The following is a 21,707-nucleotide window of genomic DNA, read 5'->3' on the forward strand; positions in this document are numbered from 1 at the left end:
AGTGGTTTCGGAAAGGTGTCCCATATTTGTACGAAAAGTACTAAATGGTACTAAATTTGGTATTAGGTGAAGAAAGAGGGTTGGAATCCTTAAATTTGACTATAATTGTACGACAAGTACCAAATCGTACTAAATTTGGTTTTAGTTGAAGGAATTAAGATAAAATTCTGAAATTTGATATTTAGGTAACTGTTGGTATCTGTATTTGAGATTTCGAAGTGGGATTGGAAATGCGTCCTATATTTGTACGAAAAATACTAAATGGTACTAAATTTGGTATTGGCTGAAGGAATGGGTCTGGAATCCTCAAATTTGATATTGTTGGTATCTGGAATAGAAATATGGAAGTGGTATGGGAAATGTGTACAATAATTGTACGGTAAGTACTAAATGGTACTAAATTCGGAATTGAGTGAAGGGATAGATCTGGAGTCCTCAAATTTGATATTGAGAAATCTTTTCGTATCTGGAATTGAGATATGGAGATGAATTTAGAAATATGTACAATGACTGAAGGAAAAGTACTAAATGGTACTAAATTTGGTATTGGCTGAAGGGATAGAGATCGAACCCTAAAAACTTGATATGAATGCCACTGTAAGTGTCTGTGGTTGGGATAAGGAGCTGGTATTGGATATGTGTACAAAAATTGTACTAAATGGTACTAAATTTGATATTGGGTGAAGAGATGCTGGAATCCTGAAATTCGGTATTGAGGTGTCTGCTGGTATTTGGGATCCAGATATGGAGTTTTTTTTGGAAATGTGTACTATAATTATTCGAAAAGCACTAAGTGGTACTAAATCGGATATTGGGCGAAGGGATGGGGCTGGAATCCTCAAATTTGAAATTGAGGTCTCTGTTGGAAATATGGAGTTTTTTTGGAAATAAAAGTACAAAGTAGTACTAAATTGGATATTGGGTGAAGGAATAGAGCTGGAATCCTGAAATTCGATATTGAGGGCTCTGGTGGTGTCTGTGGTTTGGAGAAGGAACTGGTTTGGATTTAATACAAAAATATATCTTAAAATCATTTTTTTATAAGAACTTGGATTTTTTAAAATATTTTTTTTTAATCTTAGATTTTTTCAAATATTTTTTTAACAAATCTGTTTTTTTAATATTTGCTTAAAATATTTTTTTTTGTACAAACAATTTTATCTTGGATTTTAAAAAATATATAAATATATATTTTTTCCATCAAAACAACAATTTTCGATTTTTTTTTATAATTTTCCCAACTTTTTCCCCCACCCCTCCTCACAGCGAGTTACATTAATTGTGCAAAATATGTTTACAGTAAATACTATCTCAACTCTTACCACTACTCGATCGATGATAACGCTATGGGATGACAGCTACGTTGTTATGTGCCGGCACTTTATTGAAATTGATAAGCATTTAACGTTCTCGGCATTTTTTCCCTTCGTTTTGGATTCTTGTTCGCTATGCTACTTAACACTGAAGTTCTTTTCGGATTTTTATATGTGCGATTTTTTCTAGTTTCTAAACTGAGAAAGAGGTGTGCGTGTGTCCCAACAAAAGTCACGTCACAATTATAGATTGAAGAATAAAATCTCCAAAAGAATAAAAAAAAAAACAGACAAGTGTGTGGTGGCAGCAGCAGCATAACTACCGGCACTACACAATGAAGACTGATGATTTCGCGCGCTATACAACCCACCAAATTATGTGTGCTGATGGTGTGCATGTGTGCCTGTGTATGTTTGGGGCGAGTGAGTGCCTAGAATAAATGTTGAGATCTATAAAAATAATCTCAGTCAGAATATATTTTCCAGTGTGCTTCTTTTTCAAGCGGAATTGGTTGGGAGGAATATCGGTTGGCGATTCTATGTCAATGCAGTAGTTGGCGAACGTTCAGTCGTTGGTTGTTGGGCGAAGGACGCGTTTGTGCAAAAAAAAATATAATCTCAAAAAGCCAATAAAGGAAAAGATACTCTTTAACTGCGGAATTATTTCAATTGTGTTCTAAAAAATATTCAAAAGTAAATTAAGATAAAAATAAAATATTTTGAAAAAAAAAAAAAATTAATTAAAATTAAAAAAAAAAAATAAAATTTATTTAAAATAAAAAAGTAAGTTTTTTAACATTTCATTTTTGAGACCGAATGATTTCTTTAAAGTGTTATTATTTAATAAGACTATGAATTATTTTTTTTTTAATTATTTTTTTAACCGAAATATAATCCTGAGTATTTAAAAAAATCTCAAGAAAAATATATCGTGAAATTTATTTTTTTTCAACAATAGAGACTGTTGTAGATTATTTATAAATATTTTTTATTAAATTAAATCGCGAAATTTTATTAAATTTTTTTTTTCATTAAAATAAAATCGTGAACTTTGTAAAAATATTTTTTTTGCCACAACTACAATCGTGAATTTTAAAAAAAATATTTTCCAATGAAATTGTGGAATTCGTGGATTTTGTAAAAATATTTTATTTTTTCATTAAAAGCAAATAGTGGTTTTTGTAAAAATATTATTCTGAGCTCAAGCTACAAGATTATTAAAATATTTTTTTTATAAAAACTAAAAATGTGGATTTAAAAAGAAATATTTTTTATTAAATAAAATCGTGAATATTTTTAGAATACTTTTTCATAAAAATAAAATCGTGGAATTTTTTAAAATATTTTTTTACACAAATCCACAATGATGGTTTTAAAAAAAATATTTTCCTATGAAAACTAAATTCGTGAATTCTGAAAAAATCCACAAATGGTGGATTTTGTAAAATTATTATTTTGAGCCCAAGCTACAATCGTGGATTTAAAAAAAAATATTATTTTGAACCAAAGCTACAATTGTGTATTTAAAATAAAAATATTTTCTTCTAAAAACTTAAATTGTGGATTTTTTAAAATATTTTTCAAAACCCAAAAAAAAATTTATATAATTTTTTTTATTAAAACTTAAATTCTGGACTTCTTAAAAATATTTTTTCCATTAAAACTAAAATTGTGGACTTTTTAAAAATATTTTTCAACCAAAATAAACGTCCGTGAATTTTTTAAAAATCCTTTTTTTAACTAAAACTGCCATAATTGAAAATTTTTCCAAAAAAAAAAAAATAAATAAATAAAATAAATAAAATGTTGGAATTTTTAAATTTTTTTAAGCAAAGTCACGTCCACGAAAAGGCCACATTAAAAAATATTTTCTTCTAAAAAATTAAAATTGGGGAGTTTTAAAATATTTTTCAAAACCAAAAAATCGTTAAATAATTTTTTAAAGAAAAAATAAAATTGTGTACTTCTTAAAAATATTTTTTCCATTTAAACTAAAATTTTTGTCTCTTTAAAAATATTTTTTTAGCCAAAATCACGTCCGTGATTTTTTTAAAAATATTTTTTTATTATTTAATTTTTTTAATATTTTTTTAAGACCAAAAAATCGTTAAATAATTTTTTAAAGAAAAAATAAAATTGTGTACTTCTTATAAATATTTTTCATTCCATTAAAACTAAAATTATGGTGTTTTTAAAAATATTTTTTTAGCCAAAATCAGGACCGTAATTTTTTTAAAAATTCTTTTTAACTAAAACTGTAATGATTGAAATTTTTTCAAAAAAAAAAAAAAAAATAAATAAATAAAATTTTGGACTTTTTAAATTTTTTTAAGCAAAATCATGTTAAAAAATAATAATATCGTTAAGCCACGTTAAAAAATATTTTCTTCTGAAAATTAAAATTGGGGATTTTTTAAAATATTTTTCAAAACCAAAAAATCTTTAAATAATTTTTTAAAGAAAAAATAAAATTTTGGACTTCTTAAAAATATTTTTTTGCCACTAAAAATAAAATTGAGGACATTCAAAAATATTTTTTTAACTAAAGCCATGTTTGTGAATTTTTTAAAAATCCTTTTTTTAACCAAAGCTGCAGTACTTGAAATTGTTATAAAAAAAAACTTAACAAAATTTAAACTTTGGACTTTTAAAAATATTTTTTAACCAACGCCATGTCCGTGAAAAAGTCAAATAAAAAAAATTTCTTCTAAAAACTTAAATTGGAATTTTTTCAAAATATTTTTCAAACCAATTTTTTTAAATGCATTTTTTATTTAAACTAAAATTGTGGACTTTTTAAAAATATATAGTTTTTTACCACTAAAAAATGTGGACATTTTAAAAATATTTTTTAACCAAAACCACGTCCGTGAATTTTTTAAAAATTCTTTTGCAATCTTCTTCTGCAATAACTAAAATTTAAAAAAAGTAACAAAACTAGAATTTTGGACTTTTTAAAAATATTTTTTAAACAAAACCACATCCGTGAAAAAGTCACGTAAAAAATATTTTCTTCTAAAAACTGAAATTTGGAGATTTTAAAAATATTTTTCAAGAACAGTGTTTGGCTTGCTTGTTTGGGATACCATAGTATTTTGTTGTTGCAAAAATCGTCAGGCAAAATCCCATTATTGTTGTTTTTATAAAAACAACGTTTGTTTATGAGTGGAGAACGATGGTAATGTTTACCAGGGGGTAAGGCAGGGAATACCTAGGTTTCGGAAAGAGCCACCAATCCTCATCAGTTCCCTTGTTTCTTGTCTGGGATATTCTCCCCAGAAGTTATTTAAAAAATAACTTCTATGACAAAAAACATTTTTTACCCAAGTGACGAGATCGTAAGCTCAATAGAAGAGGGACAAAAGAATTACATAAAACTAAAATTCTTTTTCAGGTTGAACGAAAACATAACAAGTGGAGAAAGATGTAAATGTTTATAAGTGCGGTTGTGAGATTTAGAAGATTTTCCAAAAGAATTTTAGTTTTATGTAATTCTTTTGTCCCTCTTCTATTGAGCTTACGATCTCGTCACTTGGGTAAAAAATGTTTTTTGTCATAGAAGTTATTTTTTAAATAACTTCTGGGGAGAATATCCCAGACAAGAAACAAGGGAACTGATGAGGATTGGTGGCTCTTTCCGAAACCTAGGTATTCCCTGCCTTACCCCCTGGTAAACATTACCATCGTTCTCCACTCATAAACAAACGTTGTTTTTATAAAAACAACAATAATGGGATTTTGCCTGACGATTTTTGCAACAACAAAATATTTTTCAATGCAAAATTTTTTTAAATACATTTTTTATTTAAACTAAAATTGTGGACTTCTTAAAAGTATTTTTTTCCATTCAAACTAAAATTGTGGACTTTTTAAAAATATTTTTGAGCCAAAACCACAGCCCTGAATTTTTTTAAATAATTCTTTTTTTACCAAAGCCGCAATAACTAAAAGCCACGAAAAAATTTTTTCTTCTAAAAACTAAAATTTTTAAAATATTTTTCAAAACTAAAAATTTTTTAAATAATTTTTTTTTATCAAAACTAAAATTGTGGCCTTTTTGAAAATATATACTTTTTTGCCACTAAAAAATAAGGACATTTCCTCCGTGAATTTTTTAAAAAACTGCAATAATTGAACTTTTTTAATGTTTTTTACCCGTTTTCCCTACCCTTAATATATTATTAATTTTCTTAAATATATTTTCCAATACAATTGTGTTCATGGATTATTTTAAAAATATTTTTTGTAACAGAACTATTATTATTATTTTTTTTAATAGTTTGTTCAATGAAAACTGCAATCTTAGATTTTTTTAAATTTTTCTCTTTGACAGAACTAAAGATATTTTCAAAATATTTTTTTCCTCAAAAACAAAATTATGGATTTTTTAAAAATATGTTTCCACAAATTTATGGCGGACATTTTAATTAATTCAATTTTCAATTTTTTAAACAATCTTTTTAGGCAAAACATTATTTCCACTTTAAAATTTTGCGATTTTTTGAAATGTCTTTTAACAGCATATCCATATTAATCAACAAAACTTTGATTGGCATATCACAATTTTCGAAAATAAACAAATAAATTCTCAAAAGGTTAAGAACCCAAATATCTGCTTAAATTTCACTTTCAAATGAAGTCAACTGTAAACAACTTTAAGCACACCACGGCTCCTTTCAATTTCGCACAAAACCCGTTTTTTTTCGTTTGTTTAAAGAACTAATTTCTTCCTCCATAAAGCATGATGGCCATGCTATATGGGCAAGAGTTAATATGAATGAAAAAACATATATCAAAACTAATAGTAAACAAAAATAAAACACGAAAAAAATACATATTCGCATATTTACAAACTGCCCAGTTTTAGTTTACACATGTCGTTGTTGTTATTGTTTTTATTAGTTGTTATGTTTACATGTCGTGTTATTTGTTTTGTTCTTGTTGCTATCTATTTATATTGATTTAACATGATAATGTTAATTTTATTAATTTTAACAGAAGCCGCAATTAGCAAATGTGAATGGGCACAGAATTCTAGAAGAAACAAAATAACAAAAAAAGATAGTTTTAATAGTTTTGAAGTTCAAATCGTGTTGAGGCAAAGTTTTGGATCTATTGATTTGGATATATTTTTCGTTTTCATTTTGCTTAAAATCGCGTAAAAATACCGTTTTAAACAAAAAAGACTTAAGAAACAAACACCACTCTAGGTCTCTCTTGAATTGTCATCAAGTTTGTTTCTTAAGTCTTTTGAATAACCGTAGCAGTTATTTCGGAGAGTGAAACAGAGAGAGAGAGAATATTGGAGAAACTAAATTTCCTAGCCTATTGTGAGCAATTAATTACAATTTATTTTATGTAAATATTTTATTTAATTTTTTATCCAAACTCAGTAAATATTTTATCCACTTTATCCACATAATGTAATTTTATTATCCACGTTATCCAAATTCAGTAAATTAGTTATCTTCGTTATTCAATTGATGTAAATTAGTTATCCAAATTATCCAAATGATATAAATAAGTTATCCGGGTTATCTCAATGCAGTCAATGCATTATCCAAGTTATCCAAATGATATAGATGAGATATCCACGTTATCCAAATGAAGTAAATTTTTTTATCCTTGTTATCTAAATGCAGTAAATTAGTTATCCTCGTTATCCAAGTGATGTAAACTAGTTATCCAAGTTATCCATATGATATAAATGAGTTATCCGGGTTATCCTAATGATCATAGTAGTTATCCACGTTATCCAAATGAAGTAAATATGTTATCCGCGTTATCCAAATGCAGTAAATTTGTTATCCATGTTATCCAAATGCAGAAAATTTGTTATCCGTGTTATCCAAATGATGATATTTGTTATCCACGTTATCCAAATGATGTAAATTAGTTATCCATATGATATAAATGAGTTATCCGGGTTATCCTAATGAACATATTAATTATCCACGTTATCCAAATGCAGTAAATATTTTATCCGCGTTATAAAATTACTTATCCAAGTTAACCAAATGATGATATTAGTTATCCGAATGATATAAATGAGTTATCCAAGTTATCTAACTGATGATATTAGTTATCCACGTTATCCAAATGCAGAAAATTTGTTATCCGCGTTATCCAAATTATGATATTTGTTATCCAAGTAACCCAAAGGCAGTAAAATTCTTATACGCGTTATCCAAATGCAGTAATACAGTTATCCACATTATCCAAATGCAGGAATTCAGTTATCCATATTATCCAAATGCAGTAAATTTGTTATCCGCGTTATCAAAATTCAGTAAATTCATTATCCACGTTATCCAAATACAGTAAATTAGTTATCCATTTTATTCAAATGCAGTAAATATATTATCCGCGTCATCCAAATGCAATAATTCAGTTATCCACATTGTCCAAATTCAGAACATTTGTTATCCACATTATCCAAATTCAGAAAATTTGTTATCCGTGTTATTCAAAGACCAAAAATTTGTTATCCACGTTATCCAAATAATGTAAATTAGTTATCCAAATTATCCAAATGATATAAATGAGTTATCCGTGTTATCCAAATGACATGTTATCCAAATGACATGACGCGTTATCCAAATGCAGTAATTCAGTTATCCACATTATCCAAATTCAGAACATTTGTTATCCACATTATCCAAATTCAGAAAATTTGTTATCCGTGTTATTCAAAGACAAAAAAATTGTTATCCACGTTATCCAAATAATGTAAATTAGTTATCCAAATGATATAAATGAGTTATCCGTGTTATCCAAATGACATAAATGAGTTATCCGTGTTATCCAAATAGAGTAAATTAGTTATCCATGTTATCCAAATGCAGTAAATTTCTTATCCGTTTTGTCCATATGCAGTAAATATGTTATCCGCGTTATCCAAATGCAGTAATTCAGTTATCCACATTATCCAAATTTAGAAAATTTGTTATCCGTGTTATCCAAAGACAGAAAAATTGTTATCCGTGTTATCCAAGTGTAGTAAATTAGTTATCCACGTTATCCAAGTGATGTAAATTTGTTATCCGTGTTATCCAAATTCAGTAGTATCCACGTGATTCTAATGATGTAAATTTGTTATCCGTGTTATCCAAAAGTAGTAAATTTTTTATTGTAAATTAGTTATCCACGCTATCCAAATTCAGAAAATTTTTATCCTCATTATCCAAAGACAGAAAAGTTGTTATCCACGTTATCCTAATGATGTAGATTAGTTATCCATATGATATAAATCAGTTATCCGGGTTATCCTAATGATCATATTAGTTATCCACGTTATCCAAATGCAGTAAATATGTTATCCGCGTTATCCAAATGCAGTAAATTTGTTATCCACGTCATCCAAATGCAGTAAATTAGTTATTCGAGTTATTTAAATGCATTAAATTCCTTATCTGCTTTATCCAAATGCAGTAATTTAGTTATCCACTGTATCAAAATGCACTAAATTACTTATCCACGTTATCCAAATAGTGTAAATTAATTATCCACCTTATCCAAATGCAATAAATTTGTTATCCGCGTTATCCAAAATGATGTAAACTTGTTATCCACGCTATTCAAACTCAATAAATTGGATCCCAAACTTAAAAAATTGTCGTAAATTATTTATCACTTTATCCAAATGATGTGACTAGTGAAAATTAGTTATCAAAGTTATCTGAATGATCGAAATTTTTTATCCACGTTATCCAAATGCAGAAATTTTGTTATCCGTTTTATCAAAATGCAGTTAATTATTTCCACGTTATACAAATTATACATATTGTAGAAATTACATTATTCACATTATCCAAAATCCAAAAATTCTTTATCCGCCTTACCCAAAATTATGAAATTATATTATAAATCCGATTTTTTCTTTCTAAACTATTTTAAAACTATGGAAATGACGTAAATACATCATCTACGTTTTTTTTTTCTCATTTATTTCTATCGATAATTGACATATTGCCTGAGTAAATAATTGCATTTGATTATTTAATATTCAAACAAAACAGAAACATGAATACAATTATATTTAAACATCTGTTCTACGATGAACGCGATTTGAGACAAAAAAAAGCTAAAACTACAACAATTTCCTTGTTTCTAAATTTCACGAACATTACTTTTGTATTCATTTTTTTTATATTTATAAATTTGAGACAAAAAACCATTGATGAAATCGTTAGCAGAATCTATACGATATTAATGATATAAGAGAGAATTTTTTGTGGGAAACAAAAGACTTTTTGGAAACAAAACGTCATAATTAAATTCCCACAATAATTGGCAAATGTTTGTGTCTTAAGTCTTTTGTTTTTTCTTAGCTTCCTTAACACAATAATTTGCGTTGAAATCGAATTTTATGCAAATTATAGAATATATTATGTCGATCTTGTAGAAGAAAATCTGCCAATAGAGTTCACTAACCTATGAAGTAAAAATAAACTCAATCTTTTTTCTTTATTTTTATAGTTTTGAAATGCTTTTCCGAAATATTTTCCCGATTTTACTTTACTGCATATTTGCCGATGTCCAAGTTCAAGCCCAAAGAACAGCACTCGATACAAATTTGGGTGGGTTTGTGAGTCTGCTACGTCCACTGATTTTGAACGTAATGGGAAGATCGGGCGATGTTCCCAGCAATGTGGCACTGCATCGTCGCAGAGGGGTAAGTAATTAAATGGCAAGCGTTAAGAATTTTTCATTAGTAAATTATTTCGTAACAGAATTTTCTTTAATACAAAAATTTTCTCCAGAAAAATTGATAGAAAACATATGATCCGTTCCAGAACTACAAAAATGTAAAAGTTTTTACTACGATAACCAATTTTCCTTTATGATATCGAAGAAAATTGTAAAAATAGTAGATTCTTGCAGATACTGGAACAGAGCAATGATTTTTATGAAATTTATTTTTTCGATAAGTACATTTTCAATAGAAAAGTTGTTCGATAAAATTTTTTTCAACTGAAAGGTTTCTCGATAAATTCGATAAGTCCAGCAAAGTTTGTTAGAAAACATGTGTTTTTATTAAATTTTGTTTTTCGATAGAAAAGTTGCTCGATAACAATATTTTCAACGAAAATGTTATTCGATAACAGCATTTTTAATAGAAAAGTTGTTCGATAACATTATTTTCCTCCGGAAGTGGCTTGATGAACGAATTTTCTGTAGCCAAGTTATTCTTTATAAGAAACTTGTTCGATAACACAATTTTCAATAGAAAACCTGTTCGATAATAACATTTTCTATAATAAAGGAGTTCGATAACAATATTTTTAATGAAAAAAAGTTGGTCGATAACAGCATTTTCTATTGATAAGTGATTCGATAGCAACATTTTCTATAGAAAATCGTTCGATAACAATAATTTATGTAAAAAAGTTGTTCTATGAGAAAAATGTTTTTCTTAAAAATATTTTTCTATTCTATTTTTCGATTACAACATTTTTCATAGAAACATTGAAAAATAAACACATTTCCAAAAAAAAAGATATTCGATAACAACATTTTCTGTGGAAAATTTTTCGATAACAATATTTTCTATGGGAAAAATTTTCGATTACAATAATTTTTATGGTACGAAAACAACTTTTTCTAAAGAAATGTTATCCGATAACAATTTTTCCATAGAAAAGTTGGCCGATAACACAGTTTTCTATAGAAAAGTAGTCCGATAACAACTTTTTCTACAAAAAAGTTGTCCCATAACAACTTTTTCTACAGAAAAGTTGTCCGATAACAACTATTTCTAAAGAAAAGTTATCCGATAACAACCTTTTCTGAAGAAAAGTTATCCGACAACAAGTTTTCTATAGAAAAGTTGTCCGATAACACATTTTTCTATAGAAAAAGAGTCCGATAACAACTTTTTCTACAAAAAAGTTGTCCGATAACAACTTTTTCTACAGAAAAGTTATCCGATGACAATTTTTTCTAAAAAGAGTTAATCGATAACAGCATTAGTTATTGAAAATTGATTCGATAGCATCATTTTCTATAGAAAATCCTCCGATAAAAATAATTTATTTAAGAGGAAAACATTCTTTTTAAAAATATTTTTCTATTCAAAAGCTTTTCGATACCAAGAGTTTCCATAGAAAAGTTTTTCGATTACAAAATTTTTCACAGAAAAATTGTTCTATTAACACATTTTCTATAAAAAAAAAACTATTCGATAACAATATTATCTGAGGAAAAGTTTTTCGATAACAATATTTTCTATGAAAAAAAAATTACGATTGCAACAATTTTTATGGTACGATAACAACTTTTACTAAAGAAAAATTATCCGATAACAATTTTTTTTCTAATACATTTACGGACCGATAACATTATTTCCCTCCCTACCCTTCTAGAAAACCCAACACTCCGATAAACGTGCCAGATCGGCTAAAGAGTTTTGTGATGTCAATGGTCCGGGAAAACGTAGTCCTGAACCTCCCACATCGGTACATCGCCTACGGCCGGGAGATATCGATATTATTGCAGCCATGGGAGATTCTCTGACAGCTGGCAATGGTGTTATAGCCACCAATTTGATGCAAGTTATTCACGAAAATAGAGGTGTAGTTTGGTCCATTGGGGGCCAGGGTAATTGGCGACAATATTTAACTATACCTAATTTGCTCAAGGAATATAATCCAAATTTATATGGCTATTCTCTGAAGGATGGTTTGGGACGAGACAGAACATCCAGGTATGTGGAGACAACATTAATCGAATTAATTTAATATTCAATTCTGGATTTTTTTCCGTTTAGATTCAACGTTGCCGAATTGGGCGCCATGTCACGTGACATGCCCTACATGGCCAAGGTATTGGTGGCCCGACTATCGCACGATCCCAATGTCAACATGACCCATCATTGGAAACTGATAACCATGCTGATTGGTAATAATGATTTTTGTTCCGATGTTTGTTATTTAGCCGATCCCATGAAATCGATCGATTATCACGAACAAAATATGTTGAAAACTTATCGTTACCTTAGGGATAATGTTCCGCGTCTCATGTTGAATGTTGTACCAGCACCGAATTTATTGCTGTTGACCAAATTGAAAGGTTTACCGCCGCAATGTCACATCACCTTGCCGTTTGAATGTCCCTGCCTTATTGGCAAGAGTAGGAAGAGGCTGGAGTATATGAATAAGTTGATGGAAAAATGGATACAAAAGGATTACGAAATAGCTAATAGGGCGGAATTTAACTCGGAGGTAAGAAAAACTGTTCGATAATAAATTTTCCTATTGAAAAGTTGGCAAATAACAAATATTTCTATGGAAATGTTGTCCGACAACTTTTTCTATAGAAAAGTTGTCCAATAACAACTTTTTCTTTAGAAAAATTGTCCGATAACAGCATTTTCTATAGAAAAGTTGTACGATAACAAAAGCATTCCGATAACAACATTTTCTATAGAAAAGTTGTCCGATAACAACTTTTTCTGTAGAAAAGTTGTCCGATAACAACATTTTCTATAGAAAAGTTGTCCGATAACAACTTTTTCTGTAGAAAAGTTGTCCGATAACAACTTTTTCTATAGAAAATTTGTCCGATAACAACATTTTCTATAGAAAAGTTGTCCGATAACAACTTTTTCTATAGAAAAGTTGTCCGATAACAACTTTTTCTATAGAAAAGTTGTCCGATAACAACTTTTTCTATTAAAAAGTTGTCCGATAACAACTTTTTCTATAGAAAAGTTTTCCGATAACAACTTTTTCTATAGAAAAGTTGTCCGATAGCAACATTTTCTATAGAAAAGTTGTCCGATAACAACATTTTCTATAGAAAAGTTGTCCGATAACAACATTTTCTATAGAAAAGTTGTCCGATAACAACATTTTCTATAGAAAAGTTGTCCGATAACAACATTTTCTATAGAAAAGTTGTCCGATAACAACATTTTCTATAGAAAAGTTGTCCGATAACAACATTTTCTATAGAAAAGTTGTCCGATAACAAATTTTTCTTTAGAAAAGTTGTCCGATAACATATTTTTTAATAGAAAATTTGTACGATAATAACATTTTCAATAGAGAAGTTGTTCGATAACAAGTTTTTCTATAGAAAAGTTGTCCGTTAACAACTTTTCCTATAGAAAAGTTGTCCGATAAAATCTTTTCTTACAGAAAAGTTGTCCGGTAACAACTTTTCTTTGAAAAAAAATTGTCCGATAACAATATTTTCTACGACATTAAATATTTTACTTTTTTTTTTGCTTCTTTCAGACATTTACGATTAACATAGAACACTTTACCAAAGATTTTGTTTTTCCAAAATTGCCAAATGGCAACACCGATACCTCGTACAGTTCAGAGGACTGTTTTCACATCAGTCAAAAGGGTCATGCAGCAAGTAAGCTAAAATTTTAAGTATTTGAATATTTCACAATCTATTAATTTCTGTTTCTTCCCCAGGTGCCAACTCTTACTGGAACAATCTCTTTGAAATGCCCAATAACAAGTCATCATTTACTAAGGATATCTACGATAATTTTGTGTGTCCCACCGAAGAGCATCCATACATAATAACTCGAGTCAATAGTCGTAAAGATTTTAGAAAATAATTCATTATAATAATTCATTTTATCATTTAAAGTCGAAGGGGTGTTTAATAGTGAACATGGATAGTTAATTAACATTTATTGTGACTAGATTTAACCTGATGAGTTCATTATATCCCTGTTCCACTGTTTATATAGCATTTAGTCAATTTCATGCATTTCGTATTCAAAAACTGTGATAATTCATGTTCATTTTCTTTTATATATTTTTTGAAATAAACGAAACTTTTTCATCGATTTTTTATATAATTAGTTGCTTGTTTTATTATTAGAATGTCTGAAAGCTGCCTTTTTTATAGAAAAGTTGCCCGATAACAACTTTTTCTATGGAAAAGTTGTCCGATAACAAGTTTTTCCATAGAAATATGGCTCGATAACAACTTTTCCCATAGAAAATATGTCCGATAACAAATATTTATATAGAAAAGATGTCCGATAACAAATATTTATATAGAGAAGTTGACCGATAACAACTATTTCTATAGAAAAGTTGTCCGATAACCACTATTTCTATAGAAAAGTTGTTCGATAACAACTATTTCTATAGAAAAGTTGTTCGATAACAACTATTTCTATAGAAAAGTTGTTCGATAACAACTATTTCTATAGAAAAGTTGTTCGATAACAACTATTTCTATAGAAAAGTTGTTCGATAACAACTATTTCTATAGAAAAGTTGTTCGATAACAACTATTTCTATAGAAAAATTGTTCGATAACAACTATTTCTATAGAAAAATTGTTCGATAACAACTATTTCTATCGAACAACTATTTTGTCCGATAACAAATTTTTCTATAGAAAAGTTGTCCGATAACAAATTTTTCTATAGGAAAGTTGTCCGATAATAACTTTTTCTATAGGAAAGTTTTTCGATAATAACTTTTTCTATAGGAAAGTTTTTCGATAATAACTTTTTCTATAGGAAAGTTTTTCGATAACAACTTTTTCTATAGGAAAGTTGTCCGATAACAACTTTTTCTATAGAAAAGTTGTCCGATAACAACTTTTTCTATAGAAAAGTTGTCCGATAACAACTATTTCTATAGAAAAGTTGTCCGATAACAACTATTTCTATAGAAAAGTTGTCCGATAACAACTTTTTCTATAGAAAAGTTGTCCGATAACAACTATTTCTACAGAAAAGTTGTCCGATAACAACTATTTCTACAGAAAAGTTGTCCGATAACAACTATTTCTATAGAAAAGTTGTCCGATAACAACTATTTCTATAGAAAAGTTGTCCCATAGCAACTTTTTATATAGAAAAGTTGTTCGACAACAATTTTTTCTATAGAAAAGTTGTCCGATAACAACTCTTTCTCTAGAAAAGTTTTCCGATAACAACTCTTTCTCTAGAAAAGTTTTCCGATAACAACTTTTTCTCTAGAAAAGTTTTCCGATAACAACTTTTTCTATAGAAAAGTTGTCCGATAACAACTTTTACTATGGAAAAATTGTCCGATAACAACTTTTTCTATAGAAATATTGTCCGATAATACTTCTTCTATAAAAAAAAAATAACAATTGGATAATTTAAATTAATATAATTAATCAATGTCAACTTCAAATGAGTGAATGACAAGCAATAGTTATCCATTAGTTGTTAGATGCACTCGTATATAGTGACGACACTAGCATGAAATGCTGTTATTTAAATCCAATTTGGGTGGGTATCAGCAGACTATTGTTAGATAATTATGGGCAGATAATTCTAAGGTGAGGTGAAAAAATTCTCAGAAATTAAAAAGTCTTTCCCAAAGCTATATAGCTGATGCATTACGATTTAAGACCGTAATAAAAATTCTTATTCAAATTCCATTTTATTCATCTGCAGCTTATCTAGAATATATGTCACGTATTTGTCATGCTTGCTGCAGCTGTCACTATTGTCTAGCCCAGCTTATCATGAAAATGAAATCAGTTCTTGACAATTAATTTCAAATACTGTGCACAAGCTTAGTTCAGGTAATTTCTAAAATGGTATTCTTATTATGTGTTAATTGCAGTTAAGGCATTGTTAACAGTTTCGGAAAACATTGCAAATTAGTAATCATGAATAGGCAAATTTAGGTGGAATAGAATGGGTAGAACAACACAAAAATATATAGGTCAAGGAGACAAAATAAATGTAGGGATATATAATTGCAAATTAACATTAAGCAGGGATCTAAAGGGCATTAAAGTCTTTTTTACAAAAGAAAATTCCGATACTGTTTTGGTCTGTTTCAGAACTGCAAAAATCTAAAAATTTATACTGCAATAACCGATTTTCACTCTATGATATCGAAAAAAAAATGCAAAACTAATAGATTCTCGCAGTTCTCGCAGGAAAAGAGCAATTGTTATCGAATAATTTTTTAGAGACAATTTATTATTTGAAACCATTAAAAAATTATTGTTTTGCAACTTTTCTTTAAAAAATGTAATTATCACACACCTCGAGACAGTTATCGGCAATTTTTTTTTATAAAAATGTGATATCTGCAAAAAATTTGTATCTTGACTTAATCCACCTTAATATCCCGCGTATGACATGTGTATCAGATAACGGATTTTTTTATGGCCTAGACATTAAGACAGATTCTATTTTTAATAGCTTGTAGATTTATATTTAAATTAATTGTCGACGTTTAGACATTACATTCGCATATTAATTTCAAATAAAATACTGCACGATATCTGTGGCAAATCAATAATGCATTTGTTGTAATAAAAAGTGCTGTGGCATCATTAAAAAGTAATAATGAACTACACATTGAGAATAATAAAAGGAGGTTATCGAATTGTTGTTAGATAAAAGTGGATCTCGATAGAAAAACCAAATATTCAACAATGGGTTTTGAATTGAAATCGTTAGACTGTTCCAGAACTGCAAGAATGTAACCTATTTTCCCTTTATGATATCGGAGAAAATTGCAAAACTAGAAGGTTCTTTCAGGTTCCGGAATAGACCACATTAAAGGAAACAAGTAAAAAAGGTGTAAGTTCAGGGCTGAACTTTGAATACCCTCAACCTTTTGGAACGAATTTGACAATTCTCAAAAACAATTAAAACCGTTAAAAATTCTGTTAAAATCTTAAAAATACCGAATGTAGGTGTTATATTAGGGTCTAAACGACGACATGGACCTGCATAGATAACTTTTGTCGTAAGCCATTACAATATTCAAATGCGAAACTTAAAAAAATCGGTGAATAATGTAGCTAATAGTACGTTTATATATATGACGGTTAACCCACTGGATTTGGATTTAAATTGTCATACCCATTACTTTTACTTCAAATAAATCCTCTCAAAGTAGGTTAGCCCTACAAAAATTTCTAACGTAAACATGGCATAAAATCATCAAATACCGAATATCGGGAGCTTCCGTTAAATGAGGGCTATACGAAGACGTGGACCTACACAGACAATTTTCTGTCTTAGGCTGTAGTTTTCATTACGAACTTCCAATACCAAATTTGAAACAATTCCGATGAATAATATCACTAAAATCATCAAAATACCGAATAACGGGAGGTACCGTTATATGGGGCTATACGAAGATGTGGAACTGCATAAAAAATCTTCTGTCTTAGGCTGTGGTATTCATTACGAACTTCAAATACTAAATTTGAAACAATTCTGGTGAAAAATGTCGCTAAAATCATCATAATACCGAATATCGAGAGGTACAATTGTATAGGGGCTATACGAAGATGTGGACCTGCACAGACAATTTTCTGTCTTAGGTTGTAGTATCCATTACGAACTTCAAATACCAAATTTAAAACCATTCCGGAGAATAATGTTGCTAAAATCATCAAAATACCGAGTATCGGGAGGTACCGTTATATGGGGCTATACGAAGATGTGGACCTACATGGCTCATTTTCTGTCTTAGGCTGTGGTATCCATTACGAACTTCAAAACCCAAATTTGAAACAATTCCGGTGAAAAATGTCGCTAAAATCATCAAAATAACGAATATCGGGAAGTACCGTTATATGGGGACTATACGAAGATGTGGAAGTGCATAGAAAATCTTCTGTCTTAGGCTGTAGTATCCATTTCGAACTTCAAAAACCAAATTTGAAACAATTCCGGTGAATAATGTCGCTAAAATCATCAAAATGCCGAATATCGGGAGGTACCGTTATATACGAGCTATACCTACATGACCCATTTTCAATACCAAAAGTCCTGCAGACATAATATACATTTGAGTAAAATTTTATCAATCTACTTCATTTGATTCGGAAGCTAGAGTGATTTCCACAGAGGGACGGACATCGATAAATCGACATAGAATTTTATGCTGATCAAGAATATATATACTTTGTGGGGTCTAAAATGTATATTTCGAGGTGTTACAAACGGAATGACAAACCTTATATACCCTCCATACTATCGTGGAGGGTATAAGAAGTTATTGGCATCATTAAAAACGAAAAACGAAAGTTATCGATTTTTTAGATAAACATGGATCCATGCATGGCAGAAGAATACAGGTAGATGCATCAACGCTTGGGAGCATTGATATGCCAAAAAGATTTAAATGTTTTTTCAAATATAAGTAGATTTTTATATGTTTTTTTTTTTATACGACGTCATTGGGAGGTTATTATAATTCGCGTTTTTTCAAAAATTTTTACAAATTTAAATAATTTTTCATTTAACATTTTCAATTTCAAAATTGGTTTGACAGTTCATTGTCCCAGCAGCTGTGTCGACGCGTCTACCTATATTCTTCTACCATCGATGGATCCATGGTAGAAAAATATTATTCTATTCTATTCTGGATCATTGAAAAAGAAAAATACTTTAATACTTTTCAATTGATTTTTTAAAAAATCATATCGACCTGTTCCTTTTTAGATCCCTGCTTAAATATGTTAATTTGCTAATTATATATCCCTACATTTATTTATGATTTTTTCCCGCCTTTATCTTTTTAATCAGCAACTCTGGAAATAGCCGCGCACATACTGCCGTTCTTTGTTTAGTTTCCAAAGTTCATTGTTTTTTCCTTTTTTTATTTCTTTAGCGGCAGTGACTTCACCACAGAATGGAAACTATGCAGGCAGCAATGCACGCCACACCGTTGTTATCCACTTATTTATGGTTGTAAAACATACCAACATTCCAGCAATGGTCAAAGTCAAGGTTACAGCAAGTTGCCAAGACGATACAGTGGTTATGGATGATGGCGAGGCATTGGAGAATATTAAAAAAAGTTTTTGAAAATTAAATTATTTTAAAATGGAAATTAATAATTGAATGGATTTCCGTCCGATGTCATATTGAAAATCTAATACGCACCAACATTCCAGCAATGGTCAAACTCAAGGCTATTGCAAGTTGCCAAGGCGATACAGTGGTTATGGATAAATGCATTGGAGAATATTAAAAAAAGTATTAAAAATTAAATTATTTTTGAATAGAAATTAATAATTGAATGGATCTCCGTCCAATGTCATTTTGGAAATCTCCTTTTCAGGATTTTGAATATTATACTAAATCTGGATCGGCTGATAAAATCGAAATCAGTGTTTTAAAGCAATGTAACTCTGCAGTTTCCCATGCCAGTTTATTTTTAGTACTGTATGCTATTCCATACCTCTTCATGTGTATGCTGTTTCAACCTGCAGTTTCTTTGTTGTCAATTTCCATTATAATTAAATTTGATATGAAGAGCGAATCACAAACAAAAACCGGTCTGACATTCGCAAAAAAATTATTAATGATTAGACCCAACACGAAGCCGCAATGTCTGCATAAATTCATATGAAACGTATGACTTAGCTTAAGGTTCTAAAGTTAATCAGGAAATCGCATCCGCCTCTGATGACAGTTTCTCTAAGAACATCTGTTGTGACCGCCGAACATATTTTGAAATAGTTCAGTTTCAAACTTAAAGTAGCCGCCTTAGTGCATTATTCATTATGAATCATTAGCATTTAATAAACCTGTTTCATCTAAATGTTTCTATGCATACATGTAGGTATGTATGTATGTATATTTTATCATTTGGTACATAAACACTTATGTAGCCAAATAATAATATGTGCGGCAGGTCAGTGCAAAATGAAATCTGTATGCCATCATTCATTGGTTTAAAACAAAAAGACACAACAGGCACTAAAAATAACTCCAAAAAAAAAAAAAAAAAAAAAAAAATAACTGTAGAAAAAAATAGAATAGAGACAAATTCGAAGCCATTTAATAGGTGTGTACGATAACTTTCCAAGTAAAAAATGCTCAGTAATGTTTATTGACAGCATTATAGGTCCTTTTGGACTTCTTTAATGAACTCGTTCTTAGATTTTCAATATTAAGTTTTTAATACTTTTTCTGTTAAAAAAAGACCACACCATCACCATGGCCGGCGCTTGAGTTCTGGTGGCCAACCGAAGGTGCACATTTTCAGCTCACCTCTTTGGCAAAGTAAACACGATCAATTTGTTTGTTTACAAACTGCTGGACAACGAATGTTTTCTCGACGGAGAAAACCAAATTCGTCAGTTCTCCACAAGCGAAGCAACTCTTTAGCTCTTTTGAATCTATTTTCTTTCTGTTGCGGTGTAAGATCTTGCACTTTTTATACCATCCACCATAGTATGGAGGGTATATTAACTTTGTCATTGCGTTTGTGACACCTTGATATATACATTTTAGACCCCACAAAGTACATATATTCCCGATCAGCATAAAATTCTATGTCGATTTAGCGATGTCCGTCCATCTGTCCCTCTGTGGAAATCACTCTAGCTTCCGAACGAATTGAAGTAGATTGATAAAATTTTATTCAAATATGTATTATGTCTGCAGGACTTTTGGCATTGAAAATGGGCCATGTAGGTCCACGTTTTGGTATAGCCCCCATATAATGGTACCTCATTATATTCCGTATTTTAATGATTTTATCTACATTATTCATCGGAATTGTTTCAAATTTGGTATTTGAAGTTCGAAATCAATACTACAGAAAATACTATGACAGAAAATTGTCTGAGCAGATCCACGTCTTCGTATAGCCCCCATATAACGCTACCTCCCGATATTCGGTATTTTGATGGTTTTAGCGACATTATTCACCGGATTTGTTTCAAATTTGGTATTTGAAGTTCGTAATAGATACTACAGCCTAAGACAGAAAATTGTCTGTGCAGGTCCACGTCTTCGTATAGCCTCCATATAACAATACCTCCCGATATTCGGTATTATGATGATTTTAGCGACAATATTCATCGGAATTCTATCAAATTTGGTATTTGAAGTTCGCAATGGATATTACAGCCTATGACAGGAGATTGTCTGTGCAGGTCCACGTCTTCATGTAGCCCCCATATAAAGGTACCTCCCGATATTCGTTATTTTTATGATTTTAGCTACATTTTTCACTATTTTTTTTAAGTTTTGCATTTGAATATTGTAATGGCTTATGACAAAAGTTACCTATGCAGGTCCATGTCATCGTATAGACCCTACAGCTACATTCGGTATTTTTAAGATTTAAAGGGAATTTTTAACGGATTTTATTGTTTTTGAGAATTGCCAAATTCGTTCAAAATGTTGGAGGGTATTCAAAATTCGGCCCGGCCGAACTTAAATATTAAAAAAACATCCGTTACATAGTTATTTTTCAAATTTTTGATTATTATTTTTTTAGAAAAACTCATGGAATTTATGTTTTTCTTTCGAGTTCCTTTTCGTATTGGCCATACAAAACCAGACCCTAATTATTTTTATAGAATAACAAAAAAATTGCCTCAAGAAAATACCGCATTACAAAAGGACCTGTTATAAATAAAACATTTCAAATTTTATGTAAATAT

General features: G+C 29.5%; 1 protein-coding gene across 1 annotated transcript; it reads left to right on the top strand.

The window, feature by feature from the left end:
• The first annotated feature begins 1,806 nt into the window (after positions 1–1,806).
• LOC101895876 (phospholipase B1, membrane-associated) lies at positions 1,807–14,112 on the top strand. The gene is made up of 6 exons (XM_005177602.4): positions 1,807–2,096; positions 9,792–9,987; positions 11,678–12,018; positions 12,082–12,535; positions 13,553–13,679; positions 13,742–14,112. The coding sequence occupies exons 2-6, from the start codon at positions 9,799–9,801 to the stop codon at positions 13,888–13,890; spliced, it is 1,260 nt and encodes a 419-aa protein (XP_005177659.3). The 5' UTR covers positions 1,807–2,096; positions 9,792–9,798; the 3' UTR covers positions 13,891–14,112.
• The last annotated feature ends 7,595 nt before the right edge of the window (positions 14,113–21,707 follow it).

The sequence above is a fragment of the Musca domestica genome, unplaced genomic scaffold (assembly GCF_030504385.1).
Source record: "Musca domestica strain aabys unplaced genomic scaffold, Musca_domestica.polishedcontigs.V.1.1 189, whole genome shotgun sequence".
Lineage (NCBI taxonomy): Eukaryota > Metazoa > Arthropoda > Insecta > Diptera > Muscidae > Musca > Musca domestica.